Source organism: Balaenoptera borealis, assembly GCF_965194805.1.
Source record: "Balaenoptera borealis genome assembly, chromosome: 10".
Classification (NCBI taxonomy): Eukaryota; Metazoa; Chordata; class Mammalia; order Artiodactyla; family Balaenopteridae; genus Balaenoptera; species Balaenoptera borealis.
The window spans coordinates 54621817-54645165 of NC_138874.1; the positions used below are offsets into that span (position 1 = coordinate 54621817).

The 23349-nt window shown below is 37.7% G+C and overlaps 1 protein-coding gene across 5 annotated transcripts in view; it reads left to right on the forward strand.

The window, feature by feature from the left end:
• The first annotated feature begins 5192 nt into the window (after nucleotides 1-5192).
• The window catches only part of DDX50 (DExD-box helicase 50), a 28358-nt gene continuing 10201 nt past the window's right edge, over nucleotides 5193-23349 (forward strand). The window contains exons 1-8 of one of the 5 annotated variants that reach the window (XM_082408627.1): nucleotides 5196-5429; nucleotides 8889-9185; nucleotides 11513-11588; nucleotides 12251-12429; nucleotides 14509-14626; nucleotides 14731-14916; nucleotides 15412-15557; nucleotides 19145-19294. In XM_082408627.1, coding sequence (XP_082264753.1) covers nucleotides 5340-5429; nucleotides 8889-9185; nucleotides 11513-11588; nucleotides 12251-12429; nucleotides 14509-14626; nucleotides 14731-14916; nucleotides 15412-15557; nucleotides 19145-19294 — 1242 coding nt within the window. In that variant the 5' untranslated portion in view covers nucleotides 5196-5339. Of the gene's footprint in view, nucleotides 5430-5454; nucleotides 6255-8888; nucleotides 9186-11512; nucleotides 11589-12250; nucleotides 12430-14508; nucleotides 14627-14730; nucleotides 14917-15411; nucleotides 15558-19144; nucleotides 19295-23349 lie in introns of those variants that run through there. The other 4 variants (XM_082408625.1, XM_082408629.1, XM_082408626.1 and 1 more) reach the window with 4 other exon arrangements.

Genomic DNA, 23349 nt, shown 5'->3' on the forward strand with positions numbered 1-23349 from the left:
TGGAATCAGCATCAGTGAATGGAAGTTAGGAGAAAGAAATTTCAGCTCAATATGAAGAACTTCCCATTAGACAAAACTATCTGAAGATGAAATAGGCGGCTTTGTAAACAAATGAACTTCCCGCTATTTAGGACATTCAAGCAGAGGCTTGGTGATCCCTTGACGGGTATGTTGCAGAGGTATTTCCAGTACTTTTCTTAAAAGGATGACTGAACTAGATGATTTTGAAGATTCCTTCCAACTGTAAGGTTCTGTGCTTATAAAACTCAGTGAAGGTTATATGTCAAATATATCCAATTAAAAAAAAAGGAAAAAAAAGATTCATTGAGGATCCTGTGAAATACTGAACTCACTCAAGATTCCCAAGTTGCTTCCATTTCTTCATTTCTGCGCCTATCCCTACCAATCCTTGGAAAAAGGAGTACCAGCAACTCTTCTATCTTTGATCTTGGACCTGGACAATTTTCTTAATAGAGTAAGGAATCCAAAGTCTTTTGTGACTCTATCCACCTCTAGGGACCAATGAAATCCATCTAATTTTGCCACCAGGTGCATTATGACACTCTCTAAATGTATTAAATGAAGCCTATTATGAAACCAATAAACCTCCCTTCTACAAAACACAACATATGACCACAGGTATTAAAGATGAGTGTGCGTGTTATTGTTGTTTTGGGAGATTATTCTCTACAATGGGTGACTTGAATTTTTTCCCACTATTAATTTTTGTGTGTGGAAATTTTACTTATTCTCTTTCCCATTGCAGTCTGTTTGCTAAGAGAAAACTGTTCTCTTGAAACAGCATGGTGACCTGAGCTTCGGAGTCAGATAAGTTTAAATCCCAATTCCAATCCTTGGTAGCTGTGTGATGGAGAAAGTTACCAAGCTTATCTAATTCATTTTTTTCATCTGTAAAGGATATCTACTTTATAGGATTGTTGTAAGATTTGAGGATAATCTATTGAAAGTGCCCAATGGAGGAGGCACCTAATATTGTTACAAACATATGTGTGTATATTTTTATATATTGATTCACAAAACTTGTCTAATACATGGCCTACTATACAGGTACCGTGTTTTTGCCAGGTTGTCTGGAATTCCTCCATTTAGAGAGTCCTTTAGGTTAAGATTATAGAAAAGTATCATTAATCAAAATCCAGATATGCCTGGGGGAGGTATTATGCTTTTGGCTAACAAGTTTTCAGTTAATACCTCATGCTATAAATAGGATAAAGTATGCAAAGCATGGGCTTATTGTGGCTACTCATATAATGTGAGATCATGTTCATCCTCTTTCGTCTGGGATCTCAGACCCCTAGGAATCCTCAGAATAGCTGGCTTCTGCAAACTATTTTCAATATTTCAAAAATCCTAATAGAAATTGTACATTCCCTTTGCTTAACTCCTTGCTACTAAAACATCAGTTTCTTTGCCAATGACTGAAATTACACCTGCTCAGTAATGCAACACTATTACATGCTGGTGTGACATTGTTAAGCTTCATTTGTATCTTATTCATATATTAGAAGAATGATCATGAATCAATTATTATTAAATGCAATTTAGCAGACAGAATGTTTCAAAGTGTCAGAGCCATGAGGAAAAAACAGAAGAAAGAGCCGTAGCAGTGAAAAAATTTGGGATCAACTGTATTTTGAGTACCCATCCTACAGCTACGTGAGAAGGCTTTTAAGGAATGGGGAAGACAGACTAGTGCCTAAAGGGAGTGTGGAAGAGAGACATGAGAGTCATGAAACAAGAATGGCGAGGGGATAAATCAAAAACAAACTCATGACTATCTTTCTGGCCTCTACAGCTCTTTCTCTCACTTGAAATCTTAGACACATGTTCCATTTTTAGCAGTTGAGCAGATTCTATTTCTTGGGGAATGGTGCCCTCTTCTGGAGTAACTGATGTGACTATTCCCTTCCACCACTTGATTGAAAGCATCTACAAAGTAATTGATTAGAGAAACAGACCTCCTCCCTCCATTTAAAAAGCTTTCCCAAATAATTTGAATTAGGAGCTAGATACATACATCAGTATACATATGCTAAATATGTTCAAAGCTGTCTCCTCACCAACACTGTCAAAACCTGGAGCTAAAAGTAGAAATATAAGTACCTCTGTACATCATCTCTGCTGTACTGTTATGTCAGGGGATTCCCCCAATTTCCCTGAACTATCAGCAGGGAAGGCATTTTTGCCCCCCCCCCCACTTTACTAACAAAAAAACAGGTTTTCGAGTTTAGTTGGCCAAGGTCATGTGGCTAGCAATGGCAGAAACATCCTTCCTGGTCCCTCTTTCATTTTCTTCTTACTTCTTAGTACTCTCCTAACTCTCTGCCTCCAGTATCTCTTGATCGATTTATAGCTGACCCTTAAACTATTTCCGTCTCATAACATTTAAAAATGATAGTTCAATTCCTCTTGTCATATAAGATTGACATGCAGATGCAAAATTATGGTTCTTTTTACCTTCTACTCTCTATGGAATAAAAATTAAAATCTAGCCCTCTAGGTTTGAGAATGACCAGAGAGAGGCAAGTTTATAAAAAGTCATCTTGTTTTTACAGAGTTTAATGAGCCAAAGTGAAAGGCAAGGGAAATCTTTATAGAATGTTGCAACAGACCATCAGATGAGGCACCCCAACTGTCAAATTTTGAGAAAGAAATTATATCAGTGGCTCTGGCAAGATATTTGGAAAACAAAGATGTTCTAATAAGATTACATTTTGAGTTACTTGTACATTTTAATTATTCATGCTACCCCTTCATGTTCCCCCCAATAAATTTTTTTTAATAAATTTATTTTTATTTATTATTTTTGGCTGTGTTGGGTCTTCGTTGCTGCGCACGGGCTTTCTCTAGTTGCAGCGAGCAGGAACTACTCTTCATTGCGGTGCGCGGGCTTCTCATTGCGGAGCACGGCCTTTAGGCACACGGGCTTCAGTAGTTGTGGCTCGCAGGCTCTAGAGTGCAGGCTTAGTAGTTGTGGCGCACTGGCTTAGTTGCTCCGAGGCATGTGGGATCTTCCCGGATCAGGGCTCAAACCCATGTCCCCTGCATTGGCAGGTGGATTCTTAACCACTGTGCCACCAGGGAAGGCCCCCCCCCAATAAATTTCATCATCAGTATAAATCTCTTGAGACTTATAGGGACCAAATATGAAAAAAAGAATTATTCCCTCATCCCCATTTCCAAGTTTTCTAGTTGATGCCCACTGAGAACACATTTGTAGTGGTACCCCAATTTTTTCAGCTAAGCCACAGTTTGGTCAAGTTACTTATGACTTGGTTTAATTTACACACAGTTGCCCTTTCCACCTGACATAGACAGCAGCCAGAGTTTTGATTACATGAGTTTGGTGCTCAGAAAAGTAGGGTTTATAGAGTGTCCCAAATCACAGAAGGTCATTTAAAAAACACTAATATACTTATTAGTCTCTTGCGTCTCCAACAGTCTAGTCCTTTCCTTTTTCAGACCTGCTGTATGACCTCCGACATAAAAATGAATGCCAAAAATAGTCTTGAGGAGCTAAAACTTCATCTGTGTTTAATTTTCAACCACAACATACTAACATCTATTCCTATTATCCCAATTTTATACCTGTGACATTCTTAGCCACACCCACTCCTGCTTCCATGCACATCATACCCTGTTGTAGGGCTACAAAGACTTCACAGTGGTAGAATTGGGAGTGGGTGTGAGAGAGTGGGACAAAAAGGTTTTAGAAAAGACCAATCTAGCGATGCATAGCTAGTCCCATAATCTAGGGAGAGAGATGCATTTTTTCACCATCAACACCTGAACACTCCATTTGTTCACAGTATTGAATCCATAAGGTAACATTTAGATAAACATATAGCCCCTGACTTTGGGCCAATCCACACTTATGCAGGAGGCCTGTAGCAATCACAGATTTATCATTTGTGGTTTCAGCTATTCAGGACCAATCCCCAAACTCCAGGACTTGTAGCAATCTGAAATTTTGGTAAGACATAAGTTTGATGCTCAGGTTACAAGGCTGGTGTGCTAGACATTGTCAAGTGGTTTGTGAAGTGCCCCTGCTTCTACATAGCAGTTTGGTTTCTTGTTCTCAAGAGTAGGTTGAAGAGATCATGAAGAGTTAGAAGGAAATGGCTCTGAAAAGAAAGCCAATCAGCTAGCACCAGTGATGTAAGAAAAGAAAGGTACATGCTCAGGAGTTAGTCCTCTGTATTATCAAAAGGTTTCCAGTTTTGTTCAAGGCTGTAATTCAGGGCCAGTTAATCCCCATAACTAATATCCTTTTATCCACTGCAAATACATAATCTGTCAAAGACATTTAGGCTTGTTTTTTCTCTAGGTTTCTCCAGATTTTCCTAACATTATTCATTCTATGTTTCATAGGAGCATCTTCCCCCCAAACGCTTTGGTAAGCTCAAAGCTTTAAGGTTGGTGTGGCAGAGAAAGCACTGATCTCGGATTCAGGAGTTGAGTTTTCTAGTCCTGACTGTGTGCCACGAACTGTGTGACTTCAGACAAGTAAATCCCTCTTTTAGGGGGTTAGTTTCCTCTAATGTCAAATGGGGAGGGTGGGAAGGACCTAAACTAAACTAAGGACCAACTTCATGACTAAAACCTAAGACTTGAGGGAAGACTGTCCGGCCCTAGTCTTCACCTCAAGCCCACCTAGCCCACTCCAGACCCCAAGACGCCCCTTCCCACCAACTCAGGGCCGCTGGCCTCGGGCGAAGCTGTTAGACGTTAACGCCTCACCCCGCAACGGGCGGGGTCGAGGCCCGCAGCTTCCGGCGTCGAAAGGCGACGCGGCGCGTGACGCTCCCATCGACCCCCGCCCCCCGCCAACGGGCAGGTTCTCCTGCCAGTCCGCCGCGCGCGCGGCCGCTGTCCGCCGCTGTTGAGAGGCTTCCTAGCCCCAGCAGTGAATGCTGGGAAGCCCCGAAACATCTCCGCTGTGGCAAAGAGAAATGTTCGGAGTCGGGGAGGGGGAGAGGGAGAAGGAGAAAAAAAATCCGAACATTTTATGCTAATCAGTTCGCGTCTCCTTTATGGGGATTGGTCAGGGTTTTACTCTAGAAGCCAATCATTTCAGAAGAAGGGTGAGCCAATCGAGACTCCTCGCATTCATTGGCTGGGAGACTGAGTCGCAAGGAAAGAGTTTAAACGGAGAGTATCCGGGATTATTTTCCCCCTCAGTGCGGTGCGTGTCCCGGAAGTGACGCACGGCCTTGGCCGGGAGGCCGCCCTGCCCCCGCTTCCTTTCATCCTGTCGCTACTCATAGGTGGTTGTGGCCGCCGTTCCCAGAGGGAGGCGGCGGCAGCGGTGGCGGCGAATGATGCCTGGGAAACTCCTCTGGGGGGACATTATGGAGCTGGAGGCACCTTTGGAGGAGACCGAGAGCCAGAGGAAGGAGAGGCAAAAGGTGCGCTGAGGATGGGCCGCGCCTCCTTTTGGGCTGCGCCGGCTTGGGCGGGGAGGGGAGTCTTGTCTACCTGATGGCCTGTCACAACCCGGCCGGAGCATCCGAGGGCCTCTCCTCGCGCCACCCTCGTCCCCGGGAGGTCGCTCCGGGACCATTACTACCTCCACACCCCTAACCTGGAGAAGGGCAGCACTGGGCTTGGGCCCGGCCTCCCGTGGTCCCCGTCCTTCCCGTCGGCGCCTACGAGATGGGCAGACTCAAGTTCTCATCGCGGAATCTGTTCTTTCTGTCCTCTTCTTAAGCAGCGAGGCCTGTCATTTGGTTCTCGTTGGCCGTCTTAGAAGATGATTAAGAAAAAAGATTGCCTTGAATATGTGTAACTTCTCCGTCATTCTGTCCTGTATGCGAGAATCTTGGGGAAAGCGATCTTAGATTTACAAACCTCGATAACGGGTCAGTAGAGGATTGAGGAAAAGTGTCACAGCCAAAATTGCCAGGATTTGGCTGTGATGGAGATCGCGTGGGTTGTATTAGTAATAGACTTTTCTGTTAGTATTTTCATTCAATTCACAAATGTTTGTGGAGCCTAATTTATGCCAGACTCTTTGCTGGGCACCAAGAAGGTCCTTGCCCTCAAGGAGCCTGTTAGAAGAGTTGTAGAGACTTCCTGCCCCATCCCTCAAAAGAAGAAAGAGACTTAGAGAAAAGAAAACAGAGCTTGGAGAGTAAGGAAGCAGTGTTTGAAGGCTGACATTTGACAAAAGAATGAAAATATTCTCTGTAGTCCCAGAGAGCAGAACCTACCCTTCTGACCTTATCACCAAGGTAAACTTGCCATTTTAGCCAAGCAGTTATTATTTTTTATTGTGGTAAAATACACATACCATAAAATTTACCATTTTAACCATTTTAAAGTATACATTTTTGTAGCATTAAGTACACTCACATTGGTCTGCAGACATCATATTCATTCATCTCCAGAACTTTTCATTCTCCCAGACTGAAGCTCTGTGCCCATTAAACACCAACTCCTCGGTTGCCCTCTCTCCCCAGCCCCTGGCAACTACCATTCTCCTTTCTGTCTCTATGAATTTGACTGCTGTAGATAACTCATGTAAGTGGAATCACCAAGCAGTTATGTTAATTTTTGCTCCTTCTAAAATACTTGTTCCTCCTTCTGCATCCATATCCTATACATCTGTCAAGGTTTAGTTTATGCCTTTTATAACCACTCCAGTGTACACATACAGTAATCTCATTCCCCCTTGAAGTCTTGTTCGAGTGCTATCTTTATCATTTGATTGGCATTTATTATGCCCTTCCATGTAAAGTTAGCTCATTCTTCCTGAGTGTATCTTTCCCAAGTATTTCCCAAAGATCCTTGAGGGAAATGACCATATCTTTGTCCATGCTTGCATTTCACTATATCCTTGTGAATTAGTGGCTTTCACGTTAGTTTCTCCAGAGGTACTTGTTGATTTTCCTTTCATTATGAAAGATAACTAAAGATTTGGAAACAGATTGGAGTACCAACTAATAGAAATAGAGCATTCAAATAGTGGTCTGGCATCCAGATGAAGGTAACTGGTTTTGGATGTGTTAAGATATGAAGCTGGGCCTTAGGTTCTCAGAACTGGAGTGCAGGTTAGGAAGGAAGCCTGGAAGTGTATGTTGAAGCCATGAAAATGGTATGAAAGTGTACATAGAGAACAGAGACTTAAGGAGCATCCACAGAAGGAGAAGGGAGAGGAGACATCAAAGAAGACAGAGGTAAGAGGGTAAGGAGGGAATATAGTGTGCTGTGGAAGCCAAGAAGGTAGAGAGTGTCCAGCACTGTGGATCTGATATGCAACAATGTATTTCATCACCTTGGGTTATTGCTGGGCTTGAACCTAGAGGTCTCATTTTACCTTGCTTCATCTCCCTGAAGTGCAGGGCCCAGGAGCAATTCAAACCCTGAGGCTTGCTGTATAAATAATCTTGTTTTTCTATAGAAAACTCTATTGGTTTGGGGAGATGTGGGATAGTTCAGTTAACTAAAGATCAAATGGTGTAACATATAACTATAACTTATATTAATGTAAAACTCTAATGTTTACAAAGCATTTTCAAATATGTTATTCAGTTTTCATAGCAACTCTTATTTCATGGATGAGAAAATTGTATGTGAAAGTATTCTGTAGAAACTGTGTAAATCATGGTGAAAATTTTGGTGCTGGTAGTTCTTACCAAGACTAGTCACTACCATCTAATTTATTTTGAACACTTCCATCTAACTTATTTTGAACATTTGACCAAGTAATTTTGAAGTGCTAAATTTCCAAATCATTTCTTGCTGTCTGCAAATATTAAAACAAAAGTTGGCATTTCAAAACTAAAGTTGCAGAAAGCCACCCCCTCCCCCCTTTTTTAAGTTCTATTAACTAAATTTTTAAAACTTTAAAGAATTTTCTGGGATTACTAATATAGTTGTCCTTCCATAGGAGTATAACAATTGGGCTTTTCTTTAACCTGTTTATCAAAGTTCAGGGAGGAAGCATGATGTGAAAAGAGCATGGGTTTTCAAGTCAAACAGGGCTTGATTTCTAGCACTTTCACTTGCAAGAAATCCCATATGTGGGTCTTTGGCAAGTTACTTATCTCTAAGAACTTGTTTCCTCGTCTGTAAAATGGCAAAGGTGATACAGGTTCGCTATCCCTTATCCAAAATCCTTGGGGCTAGATATGTTGTCGAATTCAAAATTCTGGGGATTTTTAAAAGGGTAACACCCTTGTAGGGTTTGGGGCCCCGAACCTATAATCAAACACCTTAACGTTAAATGTGAATATTCATACTAAGTGGAATAAATAAAGATTACAGTAGTCTCACATTAGTTGAAGTCAAATTTTGCCACGAAATGAGTTCAGGTCAGGTAAGGTTTTGTCTCCAAATAAGTTACAAAAAAACTTTAGGTTTTCAGAGCTTTATGAATATTGGAGTTTTGGATAAGGGATTATGCACCTGTACTTCCCTTATAGGGTTGTTATGAAGATTTAAACAAGATAAGCCGAAAACATATTACACAATGCTGGGTAGGTACTCAATAAAATATTAATTTTTTTCTTGGAGATATTAGAAGTTTTTGCTTGTTTTTTAATTTATAAATCTTGAGTTCTCATTCTTTTACTGAAAAGAAGCTATTTCAGTTTCCCTTAAATGTTATAATGGGATTAGAGAGGGACTAGAGGCCAGGTCTTAAGAGTGCAAGATTTGGGTTGAGAAAGAAAGCAATAGGTAAAGCTTAGGCTTGGCATTAGCAACCAGTCTGGATTTCTACCAGGTACCTTTTCAAGATTACGGTAGATTGAGCTTTGCTGGTTGAGGGAGTCATACTCTAACTTCTCTAGAGTCTTAAAAGCAAAGCAAACCTTGTGACCCTCTTGTCACCCTCTTGTCACTGCTTCTTTGTTTTTCCACAGAGTGATAGAAGGAAGTCAAGGCACCATTATGACTCAGATGAGAAATCAGAAACAAGAGAAAATGGTGTTGCAGATGACCTGGATGCTTCCAAACCCAAAAAAGCTAAAATGAAAGAGAAACTAAATGGTGACACTGAGGAAGGATGTCATAGACTTCCAGATGAATTTTCTAAATCTCGTAAGTCAAGAAGAAAAGATCTGTCAAATGGAGATATTGATGAATATGAAAAAAAATCAAAGCGAGTGTCATCCTTAGATAGTTCTACTCATAAATCAAGTGATAATAAACTAGAAGAGGTATGGATACTTTTTGTTTTGCATTTGACATTATCCTTGAAATACAGGATAATTTGATTTTTTAGACTAATTAGAATTGATTCTATAATATTTCCTGCTTAGTGTCCAATACTCTCAGTTGGACTGGGGAGTCTGTACAGCTGAAACCTGAGCCTTTTCCCCTTTGTCTCTTGTTTCTTTCATTATATTGCCTTTTTCTTGGTGCAGAGGTTGGTGCGGGGGGGACTTGGTCAAGTTTAAACCTTTCGTGTACATTTGGGTTCCTAAATAGATTTTCCAAATTGCTTATTGATGGTCACCTACTTGCCTTTCTTATGGTTATTTCAGTCCTCATCATTACTCATGAATTAAATTCTGACTTTCTGAAACAGGGTACATAAAGGCCTCTTGATTTTGTATATTTTGCCTTCTGTTTCTTGTACTTCTGTAACAATAGCAACTTTCAATGATTTTTAGGTCTTACTGTAACTCAATCTTAAAGCTGTTTGCTTTTTTAAAACAGAAATGAAACATATAAAAATGATCTGAAGAAATTTGTTCTCCTGGGTATTAATTTTTGGGGAGGTATAGAAAACATGCTTAGTATAGAATCTTCATTCCTGGACTCATTACTTTTGCCAGTATCTGTTAGAGTAGGTATATTTTTGCACAGAATTTACTCAATTTGTTCTTGCACTTTTCCTCTAGCAGAGTTCATAGGTTTATCTGGGCATTACAAATTGTCATTAAATTACTCAGCTCTTAAGCAAAAAACAACTTTGATATTCTTAATAACTCTTGGTATTTAATAATTCTTTACATTTAAAAAATCTGATAGTTGCTGTTAAATACATTTGAGCTTAATTTAATGTGTAATCTTTGGGGAACTTTGAGAAAAAATGTTGAATCCTTGCTTTACAATATGGTGTTTTTTAATTTGTGAGTTTGCTATTTGTCAGGAAGCACATATGTTAGAGAGTTGTTCTAAATAAGGCCCTACAAATCTGTATTGCTGAGCAGCAGAGTGTACTTGCTCTGTTGGGATTTTGCCTGCTATAGTGCTCTGTATTGTAATAAGCTTAACTGTTTATTATTTTGTTTAGATTACGTTAGGGTTCAGGAGTTCTACTTCTAGGAATTTATCCTCCTAAGGAGATTATCACGAGGTGTGCAGAGGTGTATGAATCAGTATCTTATCACAGTGATGTTGGTAATAGCGAAAAATTTAAACATCCTAAATGTCTGATAGTAGGCAATTGGTTTGATAAAATATGCTATACCTATGTAATAGAATGCATTGATCTTAAAGGACATAGATATGTTAGAAAGGTATTCAGTCTATCTTATTAAATGAAAAAAAAAAAAAAAGATTACAAAATAGTATATACATATGATTTTATTTCATTTAAAAATGTATATGTGCCTAGATCAGTGTGTGTTTCAAATGTGTCTTTAGCTGATTGGATTGTAGATAATTTTACAATTTCTTTCTTTTAATATGTGGTTTCTAAAATTTCTGCAGTGAAAATGTGTACTTTTCTAATAAAATTTTTTTCTTTTAATCTTAAAAAGATAACATTGAGGTTTGCTTAAATGGATTAAATTTGAATTTGATGTTATGTCTTTTATCTGGTTCTTAGTTTGAAACTTGTTATGGTGTGTGGTTTTGGAACTACCTTCTTTAAACAACCAATAATAAAGTTTTTAAGTAGATACATTGTCTTTGTTCTATATATGCATTGACGAGTACACAAAGTTTTCAATAGATGTTAAATGACAATGTCATGCTAACCTCTATATATGTTTGAGAAATTTTCAAGCTTACAGGAACTTCTCCTTGTATTAGTGACCTAAAAAATGCTTTTTAGATTCATAGAACAACTTATTTAACTTAGTTTTAGAAACAATTTACTTTCCTCATTGCTTAGCTTCTTTTGGGGCGGGTTTATAGGCTTGTGTTAATCTTCGTAATTAATATTATCTATATCTGTGAATATGATTTAGATTTTTGAATACCTCTTTTGTAATACCTTCAGTCAAGTGGAATTATATTTTGATCTATGTAGTAAATGTATTTCTAAAGAGTTTTATGTGTGAATTAATCATTTTTAAATGTATTATGGGAAAGTGTATTAAGTAAGCTTGTTATTTAAAGAGGTACTTTTGAAATTAAAAGAATTTCCCACTAATTTATCTTGTAAGTTCATCTATACAGTTTTTGCAAATACTAACTAAAGTTGATTTGTTAGCTCATTTAGTAGAACTAAAAGCAGTAAATGAGTGAAAGATTCTAAATACCTGGTCGGATATGAACTATATCAGTTAGATCTTTGACTTCATTTTGACAGACCCTAACACGTGAACAGAAAGAAGGAGCCTTCTCCAATTTCCCTATTTCTGAAGAGACTATAAAGCTTCTGAAAGGTACAATGAATTTTAATGGATATGCAATTGAAAATCTAAAACTAGATTTTAGAAAACTCTTGTGCCTTTTCTGACCACAAGGAGAATATACAAAGCATAGGGAAATAGCTTTTATAATTGCAGTTATTTCTACATCATTTTTTTGGTATTCGGTTCGGTTTTTAACTTTAAAGAATTATATGTATTTTTCAAAAGTTCAGGCCAATTTTTTTTTTTAATAAATTTATTTATTTTTGGCTGTGTTGGGTCTTTGTTGATGCATGCGGGTGTGCCGGCTTCTCATTGTGGTGGCTTCTCTTGTTGCAGAGCACGGGCTCTAGGCGCGTGGGCTTCAGTGGTTGTGGCTCGTGGGCCCTAGACCGCAGGCTCAGTAGTTGTGGCGCACAGGCTTAGTTGCTCCGCGGCATGTGGGATCTTCCGGACCAGGGCTCGAATCCGTGTCCCCTGCATTGGCAGGCGGATTCTTAACCACTGCGCCACCAGGGAAGTCCCTCAGACCAATTTTTAAATAATTCCTCTTCGGGGTAGGAATAACTATAAATGTTGTTAGGTGATGTATCTTTAGGCACACGTTGATGAATCAGGAATGTTATTTTCAAATAAATGTATTTTTTCCTAATGCTGATCTTAGGTAAATATTTCAATGAAATCTCATTTTACAGGTCGAGGGGTAACATATCTCTTTCCTATTCAAGTTAAGACTTTTGGTCCTGTATATGAAGGAAAAGATTTAATTGCTCAAGCACGGACAGGAACAGGAAAGACATTCTCTTTTGCCATCCCCTTGATTGAAAGACTCCAAAGAAATCAAGAGACAATTAAAAAAAGCCGCTCACCAAAGGTAACCATTATAGGGAGTAAAAGGTTTAAACATTACTCTAATGGAAAGAGAAAGAAAGAGTATACTGGTCTTGGGAATGCCCTGGTGGTCCAGTGGTTAGGACTCGGCGCTTTCACTGCCGTGGCCTGGGTTCAATCTCCAAGCAGGGATTGAATCTGGGAACTAAGATCCTGCAAGCTGCACAGTGTGACCAAAAAAATAAAAAAACAAACCACAATATACTGGTCTTAAGTTCAAGTACCCCAAAGATAGAAAAGTTAGTCAGTCCTGGGGCATAAAGTAAAAATTTGGGTCCTAAAGCAAAAATTTGATTTTTAAGATAAATCTCAAGTAAAGCTAAAGTGAGTTATTGCATATGAATGTAATGTGTATGGATCCATAGATGTCTTTGATAACTGTATATTATGAAGCCAGCATATCTAATTTTAGGAGTATTTACGGTTAGTATATTTAGTGACCTTTTTCTTCTCTTTTTTCAGTTCTGACCTTTGCTTTTAAACAGTGATTTTGCTGAAGAGGTATTTATTTATTTGGTCATTCAGTAAATAATATTTATTTTACTGATTGACTTTAAGAGTATTATAGAAATGATACTGCTACTCCCTGTGTTGTTGGAGTACTGGAGATCTGTCTTAATTTATCAATAGTAAAGAACAGAGAGGACCTAGTGAAATTTTAGCCTTAAATTTGACCCTTTTAGAACCTATGTTCACTTTCAGGTTCATAAACGTGAAGAAGAAAAAAATCAGTATTGGGACTTGCCTGGTGGTCCAGTGGTTAAGACTCCACACTTCCACTGCAGGGGGCGCAGGTTCCATCCCTGGTTGTGGAACTAAGATCCCGCATGCTGTGCAGTGCGGCCAAAAACAAGAAAGAATCAGTATCAAAATTTGAACAGATATGTGGCTAAAAGTAATTTGTTCTTTGAGACTCCTAAATATTATTACAGTGTGAAAGTAAATTCACCTGTATGAATGTAATTAAATGATAGTGGTCTTGGAATAGGACAGATCTTTTTTAGAGAGTTCTGTTTCTTAGGTGAAATTAGGAATTCTGAAAGTAATAGAAATAGGACACAGTCCCAACGCTGCCTTTAAAAAGCTTTTATGCTAGAAGGACATTACTGGAGATTCCAGCTCCACCACTTCTAGCTACTTGATCTTGGGCAAGACTCAACTTCTTTAAGACTCATGTTCCTCATTTGTAAAATTGGGAAAATAATGCCACCTCATTGGGTTTTTGTGAGGATCAAATTAAATAATTCGTGTAAAGCACTATTGTTGTTTGCAGAGTTATAATCGGCATTGTACATAGAAAGTTTATGGCTACCTTTTGTTAAATCTGCACTTTCTAAATATCAAAAAAAGAGAAATAGAGGTAAATCAATTTTTGTATAACCTGTTTGAAACATGAGTTTTATTTGCTTAATAAGGGGCTTTGCCCCTTTTTGGTAAGTCTCTTGGGATCCTGTGTAGAAGAAGCTGCTCTCATTAAACACCAAACAGTTAAGTCCATTCTCTGATACTAGCTACAAATTCAGTTTCATATTCTACTTAACAAATAAATTGAACTATTTCTTTTTAAAAAAATGGCACATATTGGGCATTCATTCGTTCATTCACTTATTCAACAAATATTTTTTGAGTATCTATTCTGTGCCAGGCACTGTTTGAAGTTCAGGGAATATATTGAATAGTAACTCAAACAGTCATAAATCCCTGTCTTCATGGAGCTTACATTTTAGTGGGTGAGGCAGACAATGAGCAAATCAGTAGAATATAAATATTTTATATGGTATAAGTGCTAAGGAGAAACAGTTAAGCATGGTTGGGAGGATATGAAAAGAGGGTTAGGAACTTCATTGAGAAAGTGACTTTTGAAGAGAGACCTTAAGGAAGTAAGGGAGGATATAATAAACATAAGCTGTTCTTGTTGTTGTTATTTGTGCTCTGTCTTTAAATACTATGACATTAATGATGAGATTCCTAGTTTTAAATGCACCTTAAAAAATAGTCTTCTCAGTTTGAACTTAAAGATCTACAGAAACTTATCTTTTTGTTTTTTAAAACTTTTGCTCAGGTACTTGTTTTGGCTCCTACAAGGGAACTGGCAAACCAAGTAGCCAAAGACTTCAAAGATATAACTAGGAAGCTCAGTGTGGCGTGTTTTTATGGTGGAACATCATATCAAAGCCAAAGTGAGTAAATATGTATGATGGCAGCACAAAGATCTATTTGCTACTCAAATCTAAAATCTACATTTGAATTTTTACGTATTATTGATATTTCTCTCCTCTCACAGTTAATCATATTCGAAATGGTATTGACATCTTGGTTGGGACCCCTGGCCGTATCAAAGATCATCTGCAGAGTGGCCGATTAGATCTTTCTAAACTGCGCCACGTTGTGCTGGATGAAGTGGATCAAATGTTAGATTTAGGTTTTGCTGAACAAGTTGAAGATATTATCCACGAATCCTACAAAACTGGTATATCCTAATTCAGAATAAGCACATTAGCAACTGTTTTCTTATCTAAAAGCTTATGAATTTTTTATTTTATGATTTTTAATACATTGTCCCCAGTGTTCTAACAAAACTAAAGGTATTTGGTATCTGTTTTCTTCCTGAACAAGAAAGTACAATAGCATACTTTAACCATTTTCTTAGCTTTCTGTGCTTTCTTCCATGTATTATTTTATAGTAAGTAGTTTTACTAACTCATTTTACTGATTTCTTTGCTCATTGTTACTTCTTAAATTCTCATCTTCCTTCTAGGTTCAGTTTTCTTCATATTGATACTTTCCCTCAGTTTTGAAAGTTGAAAGTTTTGATAATTGCAGTAAAGTTTATATGTTCAAAACTCACCCCAAGTTTTGAATTTTTCATTATTTCTTTGAAGTTCGGGGGGATTTTTAAGAGCTGACTACATTGTGGGATATTAAGAAATTAAGAAAGCATTTGAATTCTTTTTGTTTATTTAAGATTCTGAAGACAATCCTCAGACTTTACTTTTTTCTGCAACTTGCCCACAGTGGGTATACAAAGTTGCAAAAAAATACATGAAATCCAGATATGAACAGGTTGACCTTGTTGGGAAAATGACTCAAAAGGCTGCAACTACTGTGGAAGTAAGTAGCTTTCCAGTGTGATAGATTTTAGCTTTTAGTTGATTTTTTGAAATTTGTTGAAGCTAAACTTATGTTTTGGGTACCAGTTCAGGCCAAATATCTCTTTTTTGCCCTTAGTCAATGAGATACCTATGTATTTCTATAGTCTGAGACTCAGGAGCAGAATAAAATAAATAGGGGGAAGAAAGTTTGTGAACAAGCAAGTCCTAACAGGAGATACACAGGCATCCATAGAGACAGACTTAAAGTATGTAGAATGTGAAAAACGAAGTAATTCATCTCAATTTGCTGGTGTTGGGATAATTTGTTAAAGCTTAGGTGGAAGAAAGATCCTCATTTCATACCGTATACCAAAAATACTCCCAAAGATTTAAAAAAATTAAGCCATAAAATAATTTACAGCAGATTGTAGGTCAACAGTTATTTGATTTGAGGAAAGGGAAGGCTTTTCTAAACATAAAGACAGAAGAAGGCACCATAAAGGAAAAGGTTTATAATTTTGACTCCATGAAAATTTAAACATATAGTATTTTTTTTAAAAAAAGAAAGGTAGTATTTGCATTATTTTGACAGGTATGTACCATATATGTCACTTTTACATTTGACAGATGTACATATATGTGTATGTAAATAAAAATAGTCCAGATGAACAAGAGTATAATCTATAAATACAATGTAATGGTTAAAAAGAATGTATTTGACTGATAAAAACCAGATTATAAAATGATAAGTACCGAATCATACTATTTTAAAAAATACACAAATAATCCTAAATGGATTCTTTAGGTATTTATGTACAAAGATAGGTGGGAAGGATAAACATCAAACTAATAATAATGATTACTTCTGGGAAAGAGGACTTTTATAGTATGGATGGGCAAAGGAAGCTTTTGTATATTTTATAATGGCTGCAAGTTTTACATTAAGAACATAAAATGTATCAGTGAAGAAAAGTTTATTAATGGGACTTCACTGGTAGTCCGGTGGGTAAGATTGTGCACTCCCAATGCAGGGGGCTTGGGTTCGATCCCTGGTCGGGGAACTAGATCCCGCATGCATGCAGCAACTAAGAGCCCGCATGTTGCAACGAAGATCCCGCATGCCGCAACTAAGACCTAGTGCAGCCAAAATAAATTAAAAAAAGAAAAGAAAAGAAAGAGAAAAGTTTATTAAGGACACTTTCAAACACGTACAAAAGTTGAATAGTACAAAGGATCTGATGTGCCCATCACCAGGCTTTAACACTGATCTTTTCTATACCCCCATACATTCTTTAATCCCTACATTTGAAGCAGTCCAGTCATCATTTCATTTTCGTATAATTATATATATTTTTAAAAGAACAAGTGCTCTTTAAAAACAAACAAAAAACCACAAAGTTACCATCATAGTAAAAAAAAACAATTTTTTAATATCTTTAAATATCTAGTGTTCACATTACCCTAGTTGTCTTTTTTTTGTAAATAGGTTGTTTGAATATGGATTCAAATAAGATCCTTATATTGCTACTAATTTATATGTCTTAAGTCTTTTTTTATCCATGTGTTGAACGTTTATTCACCATCTTTTTTTTAATTGAAATATAGTTGACGTACACTATTTTGTTAGTTTCAGGTGTACTGCATAGTGATTTGATATTTGCATATATTGTGAAATGATCACCACAATAAGTCTAATAACCATCTGTTCCCATACAAAGTTGTTGCAATATTTTTGTCCATATTCCTTATGCTGTATATTGCATCCCCGTGGCGTATTTTATAACTAGAAGTTTGTACCTGTCAATCTCCTTTACCTGTTTCAGGTCCCCGCCTCCCCCGCCTGCACTTTGGCAACCACCATTTTGTACTCTGTATCTGTGTGTCAGTTTTCATTTTGTTTTGTTTTTTAGGATTCCACATATAAGTGAGATCATACAGTATTTGTCTTTCTCTGTCTGGCTTACTTTCTAGATTCATCCATGTAGTCAAAAATGGCAAGGTTTCATTTTCTTATTGATGGCTGAGTAATATTCCATTGTATGTATACCCCACATTTTCTTTATCCATTCATCTGTTAAATCCTTTAAAATACAGGTTCCTCTTTCCCTTTTTTTCTTTGCAATTTTTTATTGAAAAGAACTGATCATTTGTCTTACAAGTTTCCCATAGTCTCAATTTTGCTGATTTGCAACGCTGTGATGTTAGTTAACATGTTCCTCTGTTTTCATTTTCCTGTGAGTTGATGGTAGATTGTGAGGCTCGATCAGATTCAGGATCTTTTTTATTTTTATTTTTGAGAGGTGGGGAGGAAGAAGCAAGACTTCGACATAGCTGGTACAAATGATTCTTAGTTTTCTTCTTTGTGCTTATCTCTGTTTTCCATGTGTTATGTAATTAATTGTTTTAAACAATGTTATTGAGATATAATATGTTAAAATGCACAGATTTAAAATGTTACAGTATACTTTTTCCCCAACATTTTATCATGAAGATTTCAAACACGCTGAAAAGTTGAGAGAATTTTACAGTGAACACGCATATACCCACCAGCTAGATTCTGCCATTAATATTTTGCTATATTTGCTTTATTGCATATCTACTCATCCCTATATCCATCTTATTTTTTTATTTATTTCAAATTGCAGAAATCAGTATAATTCCCCATAAGTATTTTAGTGTGCATATCTTTAGCTAGAGTTCAATATTTACAATTTTTTTATTGAAGTAAAGTTCACATAACTAAAATTAACCACTTTGAAGTGTACAATTCAGTGTCATTTAGTTCATTCACAGCGTTATACAACCATTGCGTCTATCTACTTCCAAAACGCTTCATTACCCGAAAAGGAAATCTTGTAATTATTAAGCATTTACTCCCTATTCCCCCCTTCTCCTAGCCCCTGGCAACCATCATTCTGCTTTCTGTCTCGATGGATTTACCTCTTCTGGTTATTTCATATAAATGTAATCATTACAACATGTGGCTTTTTTGTGTTGGGCTTCTTTCATGTAGCATAATGTTTGCAAGGTTCATCCACCTAATATTTACAATTTTTGAGATAAGATTTACATACAACAGAATGCAAAATTTTAAGTGTGCATTTGCTTCGTTTTGACAAATTCATACATGTGTGTAACCCAAACCCCTATCAAAACAAAGAATATTACCATGATCACAGAAAGTTCACCCGTGCCCCTGCCCAGTCCCCGTTCAGAGGCAACTACTGTTCTGCTTTTTTTCCATCATAGATTATAGATTAGTTTTGCCTGTTTTAGAGCTTCAGACAAATGGAATCATATTGTGTATACTCTTTTTCTGTAAGGCTTCATTCACCTAGCATATGTTTTGAGATTCATCCATATTGTTGCATAGATCAGTAGTTGGTTCCTTTTAATCACTGAACAGTATTCCACTGTATAAGTATACTACAATTTGCTTATCCTTTCACCTACTGATGGCTGTTTTCAAATGGGGTTGGGGAGAATCGTTGTCTTATTGTCTTCCAGGAAGGCCAATTCTTGAACAAATAGAAAAAAAAATGTCCAAGAGAAATCTTTTTCAATAATTTTAATGAAGCAGATATTTGATATTTTCTTTCTTCAAAGCATCTGGCCATCCAGTGCCATTGGTCTCAGAGGCCAGCAGTTATTGGAGATGTCCTTCAAGTCTACAGTGGGTCTGAAGGAAGGGCTATTATCTTCTGTGAGACGAAAAAGAATGTAACTGAAATGGCCATGAATCCACACATAAAACAGGTACGTCTTTTTTCATGCTTTCTCTAATTGAGATTATAGGTATGAATCACTGAGCAAAAAAAAAATCATGTCCTTTGTGGACTAGGTTTGATAGTCATTCTTGGAATTGAGTCTCATTCAGAAAGAATTTATAGCCAGCCTCTCATGATCTGTTAAGTCAGGATAGAATTCTATCCGTTTTCATCAGAAGTTTTCTTAAAACTTTGCAAATGTGATCTTGAAAATACAAAGAGTGAAACAAAATGAGTTTCTGTGGGTAAGAGTGGTAATATTTTAGAGTTGTGTATAAGAAGAATCACAAATATTTATTGAATGAATGGATCAGAACACTAAATCCATGTTTTTTTTTCTGTTAACTTTTTATAGTAGAAAATTTCAAACTTATACAAGACGTACACAGAAGTTGACAGTGTAATGATGTGTTCATTTTCCAGCTGCAACAATTATTTTATTTCATCCAAATGCCCACTCACTTCTTGCTCCTGAATTATCCTGATGCAAACCCTAGATAACATGTTATTATGCCCATAAATATTTGGGTACATATCTCTAAAGGAAAAGGATTATTATTGTTTTTTTTTTTTAAATAAATTTATTTATTTATTTTTATTTTTAGCTGCACTGGATCTTCGTTGCTGTGCACAGGCTTTCTCTAGTTGCGTCAAGTGGGGGCTACTGGCTTCTCATTGCGGTGGCTTCTGTTGTTGTGGAGCACCGGCTCTAGGCACGCAGGTTTCAGTAGTTGCAGCACGCAGGCTCAGTAGTTGTGGCTCACAGGCGCTAGAACGCAGGCTCAGTAGTTGTGGCGCACAGGCTTAGTTGCTCCGCAGCATGTGGGATCTTCCTGGACCAGGGCTCAAACCTCTGTCCCTTGCACTGGCAGGTGGATTCTTAACCACTGCACCACCAGGGAAGTCCCTTACTTGTACTTTAAATATTGGCGTTCCTCAGAGTTCTAACCTCTGTAATTGTTTCTTCTCACTTAACGTATTCTTTCTGAGCATAGTGATTAGTTGCACTTTGGAGTCTGACAGATCAAGATTTTTTTTTCTTTTAACTCTTTTTTTTTTAATATTTATCTATTTATTTGGCTGCACTGGGTCTTACTTGTGGCATGCAGGATCTTTTTTAGTTGTAGCATGTGAACTCTTAGTTGCGGCGTGCGGGATCTAGTTCCCCGACCAGGGATCGAACCTGAGCCCCCTGCATTGGGAGCGCGGAGTCTTAGCTGCTGGACCACCGGGGACGTTCCCAGATCTGGATTTAAATCCCAGTTGTGTTACTTACTAGCTGTATAACCTTGGGCAAATAACTTCCTATTTCAGTGCCCATGTTTCCTCTTTAAAAAGTGGTATTAGGGACTTCCCTGGTGGTCCAGTGGTAAAGAATTCGCCTTCCAGTGCAGGGGACACAGGTTCCATCCCTGGTCAGGGAACTAAGATCACACATGCTGCAGGGCAGCTAAGCCCACGCGCCTCAATTACTGAGCTCGCATGCCTCAACTAGAGAGCCTGCACACCGCAAACTACAGAGCCCACGCGCTCTGGAACCCACGTGCCCTGGAACTCACGTGCCACAACTAGAGAGAGGCCCGTGTGCCGCAACGAAAGATCCCACATGCTTCAACGGAGATCCTGCCTGCTGTGACTAAGACCCGACGCAGCCATAAATAAATAAATAAATAAATAAATAAATAAATAAATAAATAAATAATAAATCTTTTAAAAAAAGTGGTATTAAAAATTTTTTTATACCTTTAAGACTTAAATAAAATCATTTAAAGTATTTAGTATAGTGCTTTTATAATAAGCAGTCAATAAGTGTAGAAATATAGAAGTATAGAGATGTGTATAGATAAATATATCTAATCACTCCTGTGGTTCCAGTCATTGTGTATATGCTGATGATGTCCAAATCTTTTTCCAGGTTAGCTCTGTCTCCAGAATCTAGACTTGTGTTTATCATACTGGCCACAGACACCCCAACCCACTGTGTACCTAAAATTGAGTTCATTCTCTTTTATACACTTATACCCACTCTGTCTCCAGCATTCCCTGTTGTTGAATGATACCCATAGTTCGAGCCAGAAATCTACATATCACCCTTGACTTCTTTTCCTTCCTTTTGCCATCCAGGTAACTACAAAGTATTTTAGATTCTATTTCCTATGGTTTAAAATGGTCCATTTCTTCCCTACTTCTGTTGCAGGAGCTCAAAATCTGGGAGTCATATATATGGTTCTTTCCCTTATACCTCATTTCCACTCCCTTCACCAAGTCCTCCCAATTTCATATACTAATATTTATTTTTTTCTTTTTTCTTTTTTTTGGCTGTGTTGGGTCTTTGTTGCTGTGCACAGGCTTTCTCTAGTTGCGGCAAGCAGGGGCTACTCTTTGTGGTGGTGTGCGGGCTTCTCATTGCGGTGGCTTCTCTTGTTTTGGAGCATGGGTTCTAGGCACGCAGGCTTCAGTAGTTGCGGCACGTGGGCTCAGTAGTTGTGGCGCATGGGCTCTAGGGCGCGTGGGCTTCAGTAGTTGTGGTGCATGGGCTTAGTTGCTCTGCAGCATGTGGGATCTTCCTGGACCAGGGATTGAACCTGTGTCCCCTGCATTGGCAGGTGGATTCTTAACCACTGTGCCACCAGGGAAGTCCCTGCTAATAGTTCTTGAATTCATTTACTGCCTAGCCCCCACTTACCTTTCCAGCCTCATCTTATCACACTTTTCCCTTATTTTTGCACTCTCACCATACCTGCTATGTTTCCTGTCACCACAGGGCTCTTGTACTTGTAGTCTGTCTTGCCTAGCAGCTCCCATCCTTCAGATATCAGTCCAGAGTACTTTTCTATAAATTCTTCCTTGCCCCAAACTAGGTCAGGTTGTCCTCTTCTGAACGCCCTTTGCCTCTTAGACCCATGCATCTTGAGTTACACCTCTTGGCTAAATTTATTTGTGTGCCTAATTACTTGATTAATGCCCATTTCCTCGACCGGAGTATCAAGATGATGAGGATAGAGAAAGTTTTAATTTTTGTTTGCCATTTTATCCCTAGTACCTGATGTGTAGATTACCACATATTTGTTAAATGAATAAATGGTCGTTGCCACTGCCTCAATGAGGCCACTGATATCTCTCCTGAATTTCTACAACAGTCTGCTATCTGAGTCTCCCTAGCTTTTGCCTTGCCCTTGTCTAATATATTCTATACATTGTAGCCAGAATATTCCCTCTAGAATACAAGTATGTTCATGAAAATTTTCTGCTTACAATCATTTAATTGTCCCATATTGTCCTCAGGATAAAATTCGTATTCCTTTTCAGTCTCATCTCTCACCACTTCTCCTTTTAACTCTGTGCTTCAGCAATGCTCAAATATTTGTAGTTCCCCAGAAACATTAATTATATGTGATATTTCTTCTTCCTGGAACTCCCTAACCTCCTCCTTTTTTTTTTCTTTTTTTTCTTTTTTTAACCTGACTACTAGTTCCTTGTTATCTGTCAGGTCTCAGCTTCAGTGCTGCCTTCCCTTCAAACTAGAGTGAGTTAGGTTCCCCTCTTAGGTATTTCTATAGCACCCTGCACCTTCTTATAGCACATATCATACTGTATTGAAAATACTTGTCAACTTCTCTGTCCCAGGGTCGTTTCTTTATGATTGTTCCAGAACCTGGCATAGTACCTGGAGCATAGCAAGCGCTCAGTGAATTCACTCATGAATGCGTTATGCTTAGATGCTGCAGTTTAGATACTGTTGGGGTTAAATCATTGTTATGAACTTTTAACTTTTCATAGTGGCTAAGAATACTAGGAAATTTATTTGTAATACTAGGAAATTATTTGCAGCATACATGGAAGATCAACCCAGTATAAATGGTTCGCCTTCACTGAAAATTACAGAAATGTAAATTAGAACAACATTGGGAAATCATTTTTGCCTATTAGATTTACAAGGATTATAATGATTCATAGTATACAGGTGGGCGGTATATATATATTTTATATATATATATATATATATATATATATATATATATATATATATATATATATATATAT